Consider the following 19,285-nt stretch of genomic DNA (forward strand, 5'->3'; position numbering starts at 1 on the left):
TCTATTTTTCCTAATAATATAAAAATTTTCCACTTTAGTTCACATTTTTCTCAAAGGGATGAAAAATTTAAAATACAGTTCCAAATTTTCTCAACAAAGTGAAGAAAAGTTCAAGTTCTCTTCTTAACTTTACCAAAGAAAACTCTTGAATTCTAATTTATCCAGATAAAACAAAAATCTTCCACTTCAGTTCTTTATTTCACAAAGACATAAAGAAATTGAAAGTTAAATTCTAATTTTTCGGTGGAAGATAGAAAAAGTAATCCCATACTTGTGAATATTTTCACGGAAGATAAAAAGTTCTAGTTCAATTTAAAATTTTCTCAACGAAGTCAAGGAAAGTTCAAGTTCTCTTCTGAATTTTCTCAATGAAAAAGAAATTAGTCATTGATCATTTCTAGTTTTCCAAATAATAGAAAATTTTCCACTTTAGTTCAGATCTGTCTCGAAGAGATGAAAAATTTTAAATACCGTTTTAAATTATTCACTGAAGATAAAAAAGTTAAAGTTCTCTTCTTAATTTTACCAAAGAACAAAATACAATTCTATTTTCTCTTGAGAAAACGAAAATATTCCAATTCAGTTTTTTATTTCACAAATACATAACGATATATAAAGTTCAATTATAATTTTTCGGTGCACGATATAAAAATTAATAACATACTTGTGAATATTTTCACGAAAGATAAAAAGTTCTAGTTCACTTTAAAATTTTCTCAACGAAGTGAAGAAAAGTTCAAGTTCTCTTCTGAACTTTACCAAAGAACACACTTCAATTCTAATTTCTTCAGAGAAAACAAAAATCTTCCACTTCAGTTCTTTATTTCACAAGAATAAATAAATTTAAAGTTCAATTCTAATTTTTCGGTGAAAGATAGAAAAATTAATACCATACTTGTGAATATTTTCACGTAATATAAAAATTTCTACGTCAATTTAAATTTTTCTCAACGAAGTTAAGAAAAGTTCAAGTTCTCTTCTGAACTTTAACAAATAACAAACTTCAATTCTAATTTCTCCAGAGAAAACAAAAATCTTTCACTTTATTTATTTATTTCACAAATACATAAAGAAATTTAAAGTTCAATTCTAATTTTTCGATGGAAGATAGAAAAAGTAATACCATACTTGTGAATATTTTCACGGAAGATAAAAAGTTCTAGTTCAATTTAAAATTTTCTCAACGAAGATAAGGAAATTTCAAGTTCTCGTCTGAATTTTCTCAATGAAAAAGAAATTAGTCATTGATCATTTCTATTTTTCAAAATAATATAAAAATTTTCCACTTTAGTTCAGATCTGTCTCGAAGAGATGAAAAATCTAAAATACAGTTCCAAATTTTCACAACAAAGCGAAGAAAAGTTCAAGTTCTCTTCGGAATTTTACAAAAGAACACACTTCAATTCTAATTTCTCCAGAGAAAACAAAAATCTTCCAAGTAAGATCCTAATGTCAAAATTACATTCGGAGATTTAAAGCTCACGTATAATGTTTCATTTGCAGATTGGAAAATCAATACCATACTTGTAAATATTTTCACGGAAGATGAGAAGTAATTATCGATTTTTAAATTTTATCAACGAATTGAAGGAAAGTTTAAGTTCTCTTCTGAACTCTACCAAAGAACACACTGCAATTCTAATTTCTCCAGAGAAAACAAAAATCTTCCACTTCAGTTATTTATTTCACAAAGACATAAAGAAATTTAAAGTTCAATTCTAATTTTTCGGTGGAAGATAGAAAAACTAATACCATACTTGTGAATATTTTCACGGAAGATAAAAAGTTCTAGTTCATTTTAAAATTTTCTCAACTAAGTCAAGGAAAGTTCAAGTTCTCTTCTGAATTTTCTCAATGAAAAAGAAATTAGTCATTGATCATTTCTATTTTTCCAAATAATATAAATCTTTTCAACTTTAGTTCAAATCTTCCTCGAACAAACGAAAAATTTAAAAAACAGGTCAAAATTTTATCAACGAAGTGAAGAAAATTTAATGTTCTCGTATGAAGCTTACAAAAGAACAAACTTCAATTCCAATTTCTTCAGAGAAAACAAATATCTTCCACTTCAGTTCCCTTATTTCACAAAGACATAAAGAAATTTAAAGTTCAATTCTAAATTTTTTGGTGGAAAATAGAAAAAGTAATACCATACTTGTGAATATTTTCCCGGAAGATAAAAAGGTTTAGTTTAATTTTAAATTTTCTCAGAGAACTTAAGAAAAGTTAAAGTTCTATTCTGACACTTTACCAAAGAACACACTTCAATTCTAATTTCTCCAGAGAAAACAAAAATTTTCAACTTCAGTTCTTTATTTCTCAAAGACATAAAGAAATTTAAAGTTCAATTCTAATTTTTCGGTGGAAGATAGAAAAAGTAATATCATACTTGTGAATATTTTCACGGAAGATAAAAAGTTCTAGTTCAGTTTAAAATTTTGTCAACGAAGTCAAGAAAAGTTCAAGTTCTCTTCTGAATTTTCTCAATGAAAAAGAAATTAGTCATTGATCATTTCTATTTTTCCAAATAATATAAAAATTTTCCACTTTAGTTCAGATCTGTCGCAAAGAGATGAAAAATGTAAAATACTGTTCCAAATTTTTCACAGAAGATGAAAAAGTTCAACTTCTCTTCGGAATTTTACCAAAGAACACAATTCAATTCTAATTGCTCCGGATAAAATGAAAATCTACCACTTCAGTTCTTTATTTTACAAAGACATAATGAAATTTAAAGTTCAATTCTAAATTTTTGGTGGAAGATAGAAAAAGTAATACCATACTTGTGAATATTTTCCCGGAAGATAAAAATTTCTAGTTCAATTTAAAATTTTCTCAACGAAGTCAAGAAAAGTTCAAGTTCTCTTCTGAACTGTACCAAAGAACACACTTCAATTCCAATTTCTCCAGAGAAAACCAAAATCTTCCACTTCAGTTCTTTATTTCACAAAGACATAAAGAAATTTAAAGTTCAATTCTATTTTTTAGGTGGAAGATAGAAAAAGTAATAACATATTTGTGAATATTTTTAAGGAAGATAAAAAGTTCTAGTTCAAATTAAAATTTACTCAACGAAGTCAATTAAAGTTCAAGTTCTCTAATGAAATTTGCAAAAGAAAAAACTTCAATAATAATTTCTCCAGAGAAAAAAAAAATATTAAAATTATGTACCTTATTTAACAAATACATAAATAAATTTATAGTTCAATTATAAATTTTTCGGTGTGAGATATAAAAATTAATTCAATACTTGTGATTATTTTCACGGAAGATAAAAAGTTCTAGTTCAATTTAAAATTTTCTCAATGAATTGAAGAAAAGTTCATGTTCTCTACTGAATTTTACCAAAGAACACAATTCAATTCTAATTTATACAGAGAAAATCAAAATCTTCCAATTATGTTCTTTATTTCACAAAGACAAAGAAATTTAATGTTTAATTCTAAATTTTTCGGTGGAAGATAGAAAAAGTACTACCATACTTGTGAATATTTTCAATGAGGATAAAAAGTTCTAGTTCAATTTACAATTTTGATAACGAAGTGAAGAAAAGTTCAAGTTCTCTTCTGAATTTTACTAAAGAACACAAATCATTTCTAATTTCACCAGAGAAAATAAAAATCTTCCACTTCAGTTCTTTATTTCACAGAAGAAATAAATAAATTTAAAGTTAAATTCTAAATTTTTAGGTGTAAGATAAAAAAAGTAATACCATACTTGTGAATATTTTCACGTAAGATAAAAAGTTCTAGTTCCATTTAAAATTTTCTCAACGAAGTGAAGAAAAGTTCAAGTTCTCTTCTGAACTTTACCAAATAACACACTTTAATTATAATTTCTCAATATAAAATAACAATCTTCCACTTCAGTTTTATGTTCCCCAAAGAAATAATGAAATTTAAAGTTTTATTCTAAATTTTTAGATGGAAGATAAAAAAAGTAATGCTATGTGTGTGATTATTTTCAATGAAGATTAAAAGTTTCACTTTATTTATAATTTTTCTTAAATTCAAGTCTGATTTTTCTCAAAGAGATGAAAAATTTAAAGTTCTGTTCCAAATTTCTTATAGAAGATAGAAAAAGTTATACATTGATTGTGAATATTCAACATGAAGATAAGGAACTCCACTTTATAATTCTGAGTTTTCTCGAAGAAGTGCAAATTGTTCAAGTTCTCTTCTGAATTTTCTTAAAGAAGAGAAAAAAGTTAACTCAATTCTGAATTTTACCAATGAAAATGAAAGAACCGTCCACCTCAATTAAATATTTCTCAATAGAATAAAAACTGAATAGGCCACTGCAAAATTTTTATATATAAGATGGAAAAAGGTAGGCTATGACTATTATTATTTTCCAGTGAAGATAAAAAGTTTCACTTTAATTCTAATTTTCTTAAGTTCACTACCGATTTTTTGCAAAGAGATGAAAAATTTAAAGTTCTGTTCCAAATTTTTCATAGAAGATACAAAAAGTTATACATTGATTTGAATATCTGACTTAAAGACAAGGACCATCACTTTAATTCTGAGTTTTCTCGAAGAAGTGCAAAATGTTCAAGTTCTCTTCTGAATTTTCTTAAAGAAGTGAAAAAAGTTAGCTCAATTCTGAATTTTACCAATGAAATGAAAAACGCCTCCACTTCAGTTCTTAATTCCTCAAAGACATAAAAAATTCTAAGTTCTCTTCTAATTTTTCCAAGAAAATAAAAAGGCTCCACTTCAGTTCTGTTTTTTTTCTCAAAAAGATGAAAAATTTTAAAGTTCTATTCTAATTTTAAATTAAATTTTAGCTCCTTTGTCTTATGGATTTACCCATCAAATTTTTAAATTAAAAAATGAGTGACTCGTTCTATTATTAAAGACAATCGTTCAAACTCTTTCATCTAACCTTCAAAACAATATGTTAGGTTAGGTATAAATAAATATTAATAAATAAATAGAAAAATTCCTACATGTTTAAGTTAGGTTAGGTTAGGTTAGCTTATCATGAGTACTCATGATACTTTAACCTAAACTTTTCCGGCGTGTATGGTTAGGTTAGGTTAGGGTAAATTAAGTTATGTTAGATTAGGTTAAATTAAGTTAGGTTAGCCTACGTACGCTTCACTTAGGTTAGCTTAGTTTAGGTGAGAGACAGGCAAAAAGTTAGGTGTTTGATTTGGTTTGGTTAGATTAAGTTAGGTTTGGTTAAGTTAGGCTAGGTTAGCCTACGTACGCGCGCGTACGTAGGCTAACTGAGCTTAACCTAACCTAACCTAACTTAATCTAACCTAACCTAATCATACACCTAACTTTTTGCCTGTCTCTCACCTAACCTAAGCTAACCTAAGTGAAGCGTACTTAGGCTAAACTAACCTAACTTAACTTAACCTAATCGAACCTAACTTAATCTAGCCTAACCAAAACCTAACCATACTCACCAGAAAAGGTTAGTCGAACACAATATGATCGCACGATATGATTTAACCTAACATAACCGAACTTAAACAAGTAGAAATGTTTATATTTATTTATTAATATTTATTTATAACTAAACTAACAGAGTGTGTTGTAGTTTCGACGAACTAGTTTGATCAATTGTGTTTTATAATAGAAGAAGTCACTCATTTTAAAATTTAAAAATTCTATGGGTAAATTCATAAGACAAAGGAGCCAAAATTTAATTTAAAATTACTAAAGAACTTAGAATTTTTCATTTATTTTAGAAAAAACCAGACCATAAGAAGAGCCTTTTTATTTTCTTGGAACTATGAAAAGAGGACTTTGAATGTCGTATGTGTTTGAGAAATTAAGAACTTAAGTGGAAGCTTTTTTCATTTCATTTGTAAAATTCAGAATTGAGCTAACTTTTTTCACTTCTTTAAGAAAATTCAGAAGAGAACTTGAACATTTTGCACTTCTTCGAGAAAACTCAGAATTAAAGTGATGCTCCTTATCTTCATGTCGAATATTCAAATTAATGTATAACTCATTCTATCTTCTATGAAAAATTTGGAACAGAACTTGAAATTTTTAATCTCTGCAAAAAATTGGTAGTGAACTTAAGAAAGTTTGAATTAAAGGGAAACTTTTATTATTCATTGGACAATAATTAAAAGCGTAGTATAAATTTTCACATCTTCTACAGAAAAATTTAGAACTGGACTTTAAATTTTATATATCTTTGAGAAATTAAGAGCTGAAGCGGAATGTTTTTCCACTTTCAATGGTAAAATTATACATTGAGTTAAATTTTATCTGTTCTTTAAGAAAATTCTGAAGATAACTTGAACAATTTGCACTTCTTCGAGAAAACTCAGAATTAAAGTGGAGTTCCTTATCTTCATGTTGAATATTCACAATCAATGTATAACTTTTTCTATCTTCTATGAAAAATTTGGAACAGAACTTTAAATTTTTCATCTCTTTGAGAAAAATCAGAACTGAATTTAAGAAAAATTATAAATAAAGTGAAACTTTTGATCTTCATTGAAAATAATCACAATCATAGTATTACTTTTTTTATTTTCCATCTAAAAAATTAGAAAAGAACTTTAAATGTCTTTATTTCATTGGGGAACTACCAAATGGAGCTGTTGATTTTTATTTTCTCTGAAGAACATAGACTAGGGGAATGTTCTTCGGTAAAGTTCTGACGATAGATTGAACTTCTTGCCACTACGTGTAGAAAATTTAAAATTTAGAAATTAATGTCTTCTTCTGGGAAAATATTAACAAGTATGATATTACTTTTTCTATCTTCCACCGAAAAATTTAGAATTGAACTCTAAATTTCTTTTTGTTTTTTGTGAAATTAAGAACTGAAGTTGAATATCTTCATTTTTTCCGGTTAAATTAAAAATGCTTTGCGATTTTTTTTATAGTTAAGAAGAAAAATTGAACATATCTTCAATTCTTTTATAAAATTGTTAGTTGAGATATAAGGTTTTATCTTAAGTTAAAATATTAACAAGTATTTTATTTATTTTTCTATCTTCCGAAGAAAAATTTATAATTTTAATTTAAATATATATATGTCTTTGTGAAATAAAGAACTTAAGTAGAGGATTTTTATTTTCTCTGTAGACATTAGAATTGAAGTTTGGTCTCTTGTAAAATCCAGAAAATAACTGGAACTTTTCTTATATTCGTTGAGAAAATTCATAAATGAACTAGAACTTTTTATCTCCCATGAAAATGATAACAATTATGGTATTACTTTTTATATCTCAAGCCGAAAAATTTAGAATTGAAATTTAAATTTCTTTATGTCTTTGTTAAATAAAGAACTGAAGTGGAAGATTTTTGTTTTCTCTGGAGAAATTAGAATTGAAGTGTGTTCTTTGGTAAAGTTCAGAAGAGAACTTGAACTTTCCTTGACTTCGTTGAGAAAATTTTAAATTCAACAAGAACTTTTTATTTTCCAGGAAAATATTAACAAGTATGGTATTGCTTTTTTTATCTCCCATCGAAAAATTAGAATTTTGCATTAAATTTATTTATTTCTTTTTGAAATAAAGAAATGACTTGTAAGATTTTAGTTTTATCTGCAAAAATTAGAATTCAAGTGTGTTCTTTGGTAGAGTTCAGAAGAGAACTTGAACTTTTCTTCACTTCGTTGAGGAAATTTTAAATTGAACTAGAACTTTTCATCTTCCATGAAAATATTCACAAGTATTTTATTACTTTTTCTATCTTCCACCAAAAAATTTAGAATTGAACTTTAAAATTTCTTTATGTCTTTGTGAAATAAAGAACTTAGGTGGAAGATTTTTATTTTCTCTGGAGAAATTAGAATTGAATTGTGTTCTTTGGTAAAATTCAAAAGAGAACTTGAATTTTTTAATCTTCTGTGAAAAATTTGGAACAGTATTTTAAATTTTTTATGTCTTCGAGACAGATCTGAACTAAAGTGGAAAATTTTTATATTATTTGGAAAAATAGAAATGATCAATGACTAATTTCTTTTTCATTGAGAAAATTCAGAAGAGAACTTGAACTTTCCTTGACTTCGTTGAGAAAAATTTAAATTGAACTAGAACTTTTTATCTTCCGTGAAAATATTCACAAATATGGTATTACTTTTTCCATCTTCCACCGAAAAATTAGAATTGAACTTTAAATTTCTTTATGTCTTTGTGAAATAAAGAACTGAAGTGGAAGATTCTTGTTTTCTCTGGAGAAATTAGAATTGCAGTGTGTTCTTTGGTAAAGTTCAGAAGAAAACTTGAACTATTCTTTACTTCGTTGAGAAAATTTAAAATTGAACTAGAACTTCTTATCTTCCGTGAAAATATTCACAAGTATTGTATTACTTTTTCTATCTTCCACCGAAAAATTTAGAATTGAACTTTAAATTTCTTTATGTCTTTGTGAAATAAGGAACTGAAGTGGAAGATTTTTGTTTTCTCTGGAGAAATTAGAATTGAATTGTGTTCTTTGGAAATATTCAAACGAACACTAGAACTTTTTTATCTTCTGTGAAAAAATTTGAAATATCATTTAAAATTTTTCATCTCTTTGCGACAGATCCGAAATAATTTAGAACTCGTACATTGCATTTGGTGAATTAGAGATGATCAGTTACACACTTTTAATTCATTGAGAACATCAAAGTAAAACATTTAGCTTTCTTGACTTCGTTGAGAAAATTTTAAATTGAACTAGAACTTTTTATCTTCCGTGAAAATTTAGAATTGAACTTTAAATTTCTTTATGTCTTTGTGAAATAAAGAACTGAGGTGGAAGATTTTTGTTTTCTCTGGAGAAATTAGAATTGAATTGTGTTCTTTGGTGAAATTCAGTAGAGAACATGAACTTTTCTTCACTTCATTGAGAAAATTTAAAATTGAACAAGAACTTTTTATCTTACGTGAAAATATTCACAAGTATGGTATTAATTTTTCTATCTTCCACCGAAAAATTAGAATTGAACTTTAAATTTCTTTATGTCTTTGTGAAATAAAGAACTGAAGTGGAAGATTTTTGTTTTCTCTGTAGAAATTAGAATTAAAGTGTGTTCTTTGCTAAAGTTCAGAAGAGAACTTTATCTATTCTCCACTTCGCTGAGAAAATTTAAAATTGGACCAGAAATTTTAACTTTCCTCGAAACTAATCACAAGTATGTTACTACGTTTTCTATATTCCATCGAAAAATTAGAATTCAACTTTAAATTTTTTTATGTCTTTGTGAAATAAAGAACTGAAGTGGAAGATTTTTGTTTTCTCCGTAGAAATTAGAATTGAAGTGTGTTATTCGGTAAAGTTCATAAGAGAACTTTAACTTTTCTTCACTTAGTTTAGAAAATTTTAAATTGAACTAGAACTTTTTATCTTTCTTGAAAATATTCACAAGTATGGTATTACTTTTTCTATCTTCCACCTAAAAATTTATAATTGAACTTAAAATTTCTTTGTCTTTGTGAAATAAAGAACTGAAGTGGAAGATTTTTGTTTTCTCTGGAGAAATTAGAATTGAATTGTGTTTTTTGGTAAAATTCCGAAGAGAACTTGAACTTTTTATCTTCTGTTAAAATTTTGGAATAGTATTTTAAATTTTTCATCTTCTCGACAGATATCTGAAATAAAGTTGACAATTTTTATATTATTTGGAAAAATAGTAGAGGTCCCATGAACATTCCATACACTTTGAGGAAATTAAGAAGGGAAACTGGAATTTTCTTAACAACGTTGTGAATATTTTAAATTGTACAAGGACTTTTTAGCTTCCGGGAAAAAAACCACAAGTATGATAATGCTTTTCCCCTCTTCCATCGAATTATTTAGTCTAGTACAATATTATTATCTATTTCTTTTGGAAATGAATAAAATAATCTGGACATTTTTGTTATATATATAGAACTTTGACTTTTAGCGTGTTGTGTTATAATATTTAGAGTAGAACTTGGGCTTGTCCTCACTTCGTTGAGAAAATTTGGAACAGTATTTTAAATTTTTCATCCCTTTGAGAAAAATCTGAAGTAAAGTGGAAAATTTTTATATTGTTTGGAAAAATAGAATTGAATAAAAACTAACTTCTTTTTCATTGAGAAAATTCAGAAGAGAACTTGAACTTTTCTTCACTTCATTGAGAAAATTTAAAATTGAAATAGAACTGCTTATCTTTCGAGAAAAAATTCGCATTTGTGGTATTGCTTTTTCTATCGGGTCTAGCCAAAATTAGAGAACTTAGAAATGACATAAAAGGTCTATTAAGACAATTGCTTTCCTAAGGTTGCCTTAAGCAATTATTTCGTATGGTTAGAGTGCTCAAAAAGCTATTATGCCGATTTGTGGGTTAAAAAGATAAGTACTTCAAGTTGGAAAATGGGTTTAGGAGGGACATTAAGAAAGTAACTTGCTCTGAAATGGTCTTTGAAAAGTATTTCTTGGTGTTGAAGTATCCAAAGAGCCGTAAAGTATAGTTGTGGGTGAAAAAGATAAGTACTTTGCTCTGAAATGGTCTTTGAAAAGTATTTCTTGGTGTTGAGGTATCCAAAAAGCTGTAAAGTATAGTTGTGGGTGAAAAAGATATGTACTTCAAGTTGGAAAATGGGTTTAGGAGGGACATTAAGAAAGTAACTTGCACTGAAATGGTCTTTGAAAAGTATTTCTTGGTTTTGAGGTATCCAAAAAGCTGTAAAGTATAGTTGTGAGTGAAAAAGATAAGTACTTCAAGTTGGAATATGGGTTTAGGAGGGACATTAAGAAAGTAACTTGCTCTGAAATAGTCATTGAAAGGTATTTCTTGGTGTTGAGGTATCCAAAAAGCTGTAAAGTATAGCTGTGGGTGAAAAAAATAAGTACTTCAAGTTGTAAAATGGGTTTAGGAGGAACATTAAGAAAGTAACTTGCTCTGAAATGGTCTTTGAAAAGTATTTCTTGGTGTTGTGTCATTCAAAAAGCTGTAAAGTATAGTTGTGAGTAAAAAATATAAGTACTTCAAGGTGGAAAATGGATTTAGGAGGGACATTCATAAATTAACTTGCTCTGACATGGTAGTTGAAAAGTATTTCTTGGTATTGATCTATCCAAAAAGATGTAAATTTTGGCTTAGAGCTACGAAGACAATGACTACTTGTTGTTTAATGGGTTTAGGAGGTACATTAAGAAAGAAATTTGCTCTGAAATGGTCTATGAAAAGGTATTTCTTGTTTTTGAGTTATCGAAAAAGCTGTAAAGTATATTTGTGAGTGAAAAAGATAAGTACTTCAAGTTGGAAAATGGGTTTAGGAGGAAAATTAAGAATGTAACTTGCTCTGAAATGGTCTTTGAAAAGTATTTCTTGATGTTGAGGTATCCAAAAAGCTGTAAAGTATAGTTGTGGGTGAAAAAGATAAGTACTTCAAGTAGGAAAATGGGTTTAGGAGGGACGTTAAGAAAGTAACTTGCTTGTCTTAGTCGATTACGTCATTCTATGCCCAGAAATGAATTCCCGTCATGACCTTCAGATAGGGTTCTACCGATTATGTAATCAATTTCTCAGAAATCCATTTGTCCTAGTTGATTACGTCATTCAATGCCCATAAATGGATTCCCGTCAGGACCTCCTGATAGGGTTCTACCGATTATGTAATCAATTTCTCAGAAATCCAATTGTCTTAGTCGATTACGTCATTCTATGCCCATAAATGAATTCCTGTCATGACCTTCTGATAGGGTTCTACCGATTATGTAATCAATTTCTCAGAAATCCATTTGTCCTAGTTGATTACGTCATTCTATGCCCATAAATGGATTCCCGTCATGAGCTTCTGATTTTGTTCTACCGATTATGTAATCAATTTCACAGATATTCATGTGTCTTAGTTTACTACATCATTCTAATCCCATAAATAGATTCCTTTCACGATCTGCAGATAGGATTCTACCGATTATGTAATCAATTTCTCAGAAATTCTCTCCCTTCGATAACGCAATCAATATATATCTTCCCCACCTTCCCCTTAGAAACATCGAATTAATTCCCCTTTCATGAATCAATAAGTCTCCTTAGAAACAACAATTAATTCCCCTTTCGTGAATGAATAATTCCCCTTAGAAACAACAAATTAATTCCCCTTTCTTGAATCAATAATTCCCCTTAGAAACAACAAATTAATTCCCCTTTCGTGACATATCAATCATTCTTGACATCACCTGTCAGACATTATTAAACTTCGCCTGGAAACAATTTGATTAATGATTGACAGTACCTGTCAGACATTATTAAACTTTACCCGGAAACAATTTGATTAATTACTGACTTTAGGTCATTGACCCCATTAACCACGTGCTCTCCCTAGGGACTCTATGCCCATATTTGGACTCCCGGTGGGACCTTCTGAGGCCTTTCTACTGTAATTACGCTGAAATACCAAGGACATCAAAATAAAAACATTGTTTGGCCCCCATGAACCCCATCTAAGATATATTCATACCTGAAAATAGCAACTAAAGTTTTCTTTGGTTCTATCAAAATCATGAATTGTTTATGGTAGTCCCACATTTAAGCCAGTGTTGCCATGTTGAACCGTGAAAACAAACAAACGAAGCTAACAATTTAAGTTAGACAGCACTTTTGTCTGTAAAAAACATAGAACATCAACAAGTTGTTGATTCCCAAAGAAAATAGTTGGTTGTCGTGATCCTTTTTGTTTTGTATAAATTTACTTACTCCACATGACAATCTGACTGACGCCTAATGGACCCATTTTTCATTAGATGTCCAAGTTTTGCCAACGTTGATCTCAATGTTGGCTTTTTGATTGAAAAATACAAAGCAGAATTGTCAATGTTTATATTTTAGCTTCCAATGTTTCTAAAAAAGAAAAAAAGAAGTGACATTTATTCCGTTCAATTTTGGATTGATTTATAGCACTTGACACCCAATGAAACATCAACAAAAATCTCAAAGGAACTATGTTTATATTAATCAACATTGAGCCGTATCATTGATTACATGTTTACTTTTTTTTATAGCCGCGGAGAATCTTCATAAGCAATTTCATTGAAAAGAGGTAGGCCTACATATTGGTCATGCAAAATCAAAGCCAGCCTTGAGCAATTTCAATTTGCAGCATGTGCAATTAAACTCAATAAACTGTTGATTTCTATGTATCCCACTAAATTCATTTGACTTGCTGCCACTGAGGCCACACCCAGAGTGGGCTTTCAAGTTTGAAAGCCCACTTTTCATGGTTGATCCCCTCATCGTGAGTGTGCCGTTGATCCTCATTCCTGGTTGTGATCTTAGTTGCCACTTTTGAATCCGTCGTAGTATCACATGGATCATTAAATATGCCTCTGGTGATTACATAACCCTCAAGGCCTTGGGAGAACGAATATAAATTACGGTGTTTGCCAATTATTTCCAGATAGGTTTTATATTGGAATGAGAAGAGCGTTTTGGGTCTTTGGTTTCCGATAGGCTCAAAACTCTTTGGGCCAAAAGAAACATTTATTAGGGAAAAGCAGGAGGGTAATAGAAGATTTGACAATAGGCCGATATCCCTATTTCCCTGATTAGGTCAAAACTTGCAACCATAAATCTTTCGGCTATGAGAATCCTAGTCCACAAAAAAAAAATTGACAAGGGGCCCGTTCCTCCTAAACATGAGACCAAAACAGAGCCAAAAGCCTTTTTCCGATGGGTAAATAGAACCAAAATATACAAGAAAAAAACAAAAAAAAAAACGTTCTGGTTTCCCGAAAAAGGGACAAATAGCTTTTTCTCTGATCAACTCAAAACTTACACCTTTAAGTTCCTGGGCTAAAAGGACTCTCATCCACAAGAAATAGGGCTGGGACACGGACCCGCAAACTAAGGTCAGATTTTTTTTTTCATTTGGCTTGAAACCTACATCTAACAGATTTTGGCTGATAGAGTTTAATGCCTAGAAAAAAAAAGTAAAAAAAAAATTGGTTCTCTTGAAAATGGGGTCCTAAAAAGGTCCGATAGATTTTTTTTCTGAACGGCTTGAAACTTAAGACTGTATGTCCCTGGCCAAGTAAACCCTAATGTAAAAGAAAAAACTATGGTAAAAAAAAGGGTCTGATTGGCTTGAAACTTTCAAGGGTCGCTACCTGCACTAAGAGAGCCAACTATTCTGTTGAGGGGCCGGGGTGGTTTTACGGGGCCCATGAATGTGCCAAAAACCTTGTTGTCCCTAATCAGTTTAAAACTTGCATTCGAAAATCCCCCGGTTAAGAGAGGCTTAATACAAGAACAATTTTAATTAAAGGCTTGCTTCTCCTAAGAATAGTGCCCAAAAAGGTAAAAAGTTTGTTCTTTCTGCTCAGCTCAAAACTATCATCATGTCCCTGGGCAAAGAGGGCCCCATTTCAAGAGAAACAATAAAACCAGTACTTACATTTTGTCAATGGTGACAAAAACAATGACCCTATCTGGATCTCTATACCGTTGGAATAGCATATCTGGAAAATCTAGGAAACGGCTTAGGGATAAAGTTGAAACTTTCAGATAGCATGGGGAAGGGGCAAGAGGACTTCAATTTCTGTCTGGGAGGAGGGAAAAGCTAACGAGTTTTTGTACTCGATCGTCAAAACGTTTTTGTACAATAAGCTTGTATGGGACTCGCGTCTCTGCACGGTTAAAAAGTGAGGTAAATTAAAAGACACTATGCGATGTCAACTTATCAGAATAGCATGCCGTCTTGTAAACAGGGTTGGGGTCACCTTGAAACTTTCCGGGAGTGAAACTTTAGAGGGGACCAGTTTTATGTTGGAAAGGAGGGACTTGTTATGTTTTGTCTTCGGTCAATCTAGCTTCTTTGAGTTAGAAGCCGCTATGGTACTTATATTCTATTCACGGTTAAGTAACGAGGTAATTCAAAAGACATTTTTAAGCGCCATTTAGTCAAAATAGAGCACCCACAAAATTTTGGGAAAAGCTTGGGAGACGAGGGTAAGAGATCGTAGGGTGATGCCTAAATTCAATAAATAATGGACAAACCAAAACCAAGGGATTCAAGTTTTTGCCCCCCCCCCCCCCCCCCGACGAATGCATGTTTAACTTGTGAAACGTAACAAAAATGTTTATAAACAAATTTTTAATGTGGCATTTAAATTTTCTTTGTATACCCACCCTCCGAACGAAAATCCTGTAATCTCTGAGAGGGTTACATTAAATTTTCATAATTTTAGGATGGAGAGAATATAAGGTTTTTATCATTTTTCTAATATTTTTTGTTTTTATTTTATATGAATAAAAATATTTTTTTCGAAACTATGCTATGTGGCTCAACTTCGTTTTATAATGTTAACTAGGGCATAAGTTTATATCAGGAGTTTATATTAGGTTTTTTTTTTTTTTTTTTTTTTTTTTTTCTTGGCCAGAAGAGCTCAAAATCATTTTAAAACCGGTTTAAAATGAGCGATACGCTCTTTGGTGTTTCGCAAGACGATTTATTTTCATTAATTGATTTTTTTTTTTTTTTTAATATGTATCTTTCCTATTCAGTGAACTATCTATGTATTTTACAGTTAGAACTGCATCACTTCCAGCATCAGAACCACTCACAGATGCTCAAAATGACACCTTAAGGGGGCACCAGCAGCTTTCATGGATCGACAGAGCTTTATCTAATGAAGATATAAGGAATGCCAGAGGTAATTTTTTTTTATCTATCGCTGAGGACTTGGGATGCTGTCTCAGGACTTAGAATTGCGAAAGTGTGTACTACAAAAATTAACCCTGGGCTATTTGTGTGACTTATGTTAAGTTTTGAAAGTTCTCCAGCAACTTCTTTCTTCGTCGGGGTATTGATGTCTTTTAAATATACCCTGGTTGTTTTTACCTCTAAGGCGAGAAGGATGCACGCTACCATCGGTAGATGTTTACATAGATCGTAACTGGCTCATACACAGGACACGGTCAAGTCACAAAAGTTGTTGATGCTTAAGGTTGTCTCAGTTTGGTTTTTAAACCTTGATACTTTCGAGCTCTTTAATGGTATGGATTCTTTCAAGATGCAAATGTGTCATAATATTCTGGAAACATTAATTTTTCGAATTCTATATTAAAATATAGAATTCTATATTATAGAATTATAATTATAGACTTGAAAAGTAAATCCTGGCTACCAGTGGATAGTTTTTTTTTTTCGTTTTTGGTTTTAAGCGTCAAAATCAAATAATTGCCTTTGCGACGTAATAACAATCTATTAATTCCACCGTTTCCTTTATTTTGCAAACGAATGGATTTATAAAATAATTAGATAAAAGAAACAAGTTTTTTAAACTGAAAGGAAGGAGCGACATTAAAACTTAAAACGAACAGAAATTATTCCGTATATGAAAGGCGTTGTCCCCTCCTCAACGCCTCGCTCTTTACGCTAAAGTTTGACTTTCCCATAACTTTATTTTTTTAAACAATAAAAAACTTTAGCGTAAAGAGCGAAGCGTTGAGGAGGGGATAGCCCCTTTCATATACGGAATAATTTCTGTTCGTTTTAAGTTTTAATGTCGCTCCTTACTTTCAGTTTAAAAAACTTGTTTTTTTATTTAATTTCTGATCGTTTTTTAGTTAATGCAGCTTTTCTTTTGGCTCACCGTCATTGAATAAGTAAAACAAAATTTGCATATTAATTTTACTTTTCTTTTGCTAAATGGCTTTCTCTAAATTTGGTTCTGACGTAATTTACAAATTAACTTACGTAACGAACTTCTATATTCGTATATTTTTATTACGTATGTTATGGGGTTCGCCCCCTAGTTAATACCTCGCTCTTTACGTTAAGTTCAAATCGTGTTCCAGTTCTTTAAGAATGACTCATTAATCACAAAGGCCGTTAATTAGAATAGATATCTCTGATGAAAGTACAAAAAAACTTGTTTCCTTGTGATACAGACGAAATTGGGAAAAAAGGGGCGTGGGAGGGGGCCAAGTTACCCTCCAGCATTTTTGGTCACTGAAAAGGGCACTATAACATTTAATTTCCGTTCAAATGAGCTCTCTCTTGATGTTGTAGGACCACTGGGTCGGTACAAAATACAAAGTTGCACATTTTTGCAGATATGAGCTTGAAACCTATATAATAGGGTTTTCAGATACGCAGAATCTGACGGTGTGATTTTTATTAAAATTCTTTCACTTGTAGGGGATGTTTCCCCCTCTTTCCAAAATCAGGTAAATTTTCTCAGGCTCGTAGCCTTTGATGAGTAACAATAAACTTAATAAAATTTATATTTTTAGAATCAGCATTATAAGCCCATTCTATATCTATTGACATGAAAATTCCGTTTTTTAAAGTTTCGATTACTATTGAGCCGTATCGCTTTTTTTTATGGTTTTTTTTATTACGTTTATGTTTTTACGTATATGAAGGGGGTTCTCCCTTTATTCAATACTCCGCTCAATGCGCTAAAGTTAAAATTTTGTTTAAATCACTAACCCCTGAATCACAAAGGCCGTTTAATTAGAATAGATAGCTCTTTTGAAAGCACAAAAAAAAACTGTAGCGTAAGATCGAGGTACTTGGGGGCGACCCCCCTCATATACGTAATAATTTCTGTTCGTTTTAAGTTCTAATGTTGCTTCTTACTTTCAGTTGAAAAAAACTTGTTTTTTATAATTTAATTTCTGATCGTTTTTTAAATAATGCTGGGAAAGCCGGTGCCCCCTTCATAGAAATGTCCCTTACCCCAAGGAAACATCCTCCACGGAAAGATTCTCCCAAGTAACCTCTTCCTCCAGCCCCCCCCCCCCCACCAGAAAAAAATCATTCCTGAAAATGTCTGTATACTTCCCAATAACCAATACTATATGTAAACAATGGGCAAAGTTCACAACTTGCAGCCCTTCCCCTGGGAACTGTGGGGGATTAAGTCATCCTAAAAGACATATTTATTAGATTTCGACTATGCTGAACAAAATGGCTATCTCAAAATTTCAATTGGGTGACTCCGGGAAAAAAATTATAGTTGGAGGGGGCCAAGCTGCCCTTCAATTTTTTGGTCACTTAAAAAGGGCACTAGAACTTTTAATTTCCGTTCAAATGAGCCCTCTTACGATATTCTAGGACTACTGGATCGATACGATCATCCCTGGGGAAATAAAAAAAAATAAAAATAAACACGCATCCGTCATCTTTCTTCTGATAAAAAATACAAAATTCCACTTTTCATGAAAGTTCTATGACTTTTAGGGGGGGGGGGGTGTTTTCCCCTTTTTTTTAAAATAAGGCAAATTTTCTCAGGCGCATAACTTTTAATGGGTAAGACTAAACTTGATGGAACTTATATATTTGAAATCAGCATAAAAATCTGATTTATTTGACATATCTATTGGCATCTGGATTCCGTTTTTTGGAGTTTTGGTTACTATTGAGCCGGGTCGCTCCTTACTTACAGTTCGTTACCACGAACCGTTTGATCAGTATTCTTTAAAACCTTGCACGCTAATATCTAACACGCCAAAAATAGAGACAGTTTATTGAAATTAGTTGACGAAATCAGTGGGACGTAGTTAGTTTTAAAATAATTTGTTTCTTATACAATTTTTTATCCAAAAAGAGTTCAGGGCTTCAGTGTAGAAAGCCCCGACATTATTGCATGTAGTTTCAACGATTATTATTGTAATTAATCAAACAAAAGAGGGTTTAAACTGAAAAAGAAGAACTTTTTTTTTTAAATGGTTATTAAGAGATCAAGAGAGGATATATAGTGCCGAAATCTTCTTTATTTTTTTACGGCCCTAATAACCCCATGTAAAACATTTATGTTTGTAGGCTTTATTGCTTTTCACCCCCCCCCCCCTTTATCATGGTTGGAGTAATTTAAAGATGCATGTTGCATAGTCTGTGAAACAATTTTTTTTTTTTTTTTATGTTTCAACTTCGATTTCACATGACAAACTTCGTTATTGTTAAATTGATCCAAACTCTAGGACGCAGGGAGCTGTAAAACTTGCTTTTGATGTATCGATAAGCTTAATTTTCTCTACAGAATCCTACTAAACAATTTTTGTTTCAATTTATTCCAAGTTTAACCAAAAAGTATATGCAAATTGTAAGAGTAGAAACTGGGGCTAGCGTCTTAAAAATTTTCCAATGCCATCTAGTGTCTGGCGTTTCTTAGCTTTTTTTAAGCATTATAGTTTTATTTTCATTTTATTTTTTTACCGAAACTGAGATCAGACACTTATTCCTACAATAATTTCGCGAATTGTACTTACTACACTAATTTCGCCTTATTGTTACCCCGAAAACATTTCAAGAAACAATAAACGATAGTTGGTGTTGAGGTTTTTCTGTACACACGTGTGCCAGTTTGCGCTATTGTAAGTTACACATGATCTTTGAGTTCAA

General features: G+C 30.8%; 1 protein-coding gene across 1 annotated transcript in view; it reads left to right on the top strand.

The window, feature by feature from the left end:
- LOC148944077 (uncharacterized) overlaps window positions 1–19,285 on the top strand; it is a 62,610-nt gene that overhangs the window by 23,001 nt on the left and 20,324 nt on the right. Inside the window, exon 3 of the mRNA XM_089100604.1 lies at window positions 15,462–15,587. Within this exon, the coding sequence (XP_088956730.1) occupies window positions 15,462–15,587 (126 nt within the window). The remainder of the gene's footprint in view (window positions 1–15,461; window positions 15,588–19,285) is intronic.

Source organism: Artemia sp. Qi Xiang Cuo, chromosome 14, assembly GCF_049724085.1.
Source record: "Artemia sp. Qi Xiang Cuo chromosome 14, ASM4972408v1, whole genome shotgun sequence".
NCBI classification, from domain to species: Eukaryota; Metazoa; Arthropoda; class Branchiopoda; order Anostraca; family Artemiidae; genus Artemia; species Artemia sp. Qi Xiang Cuo.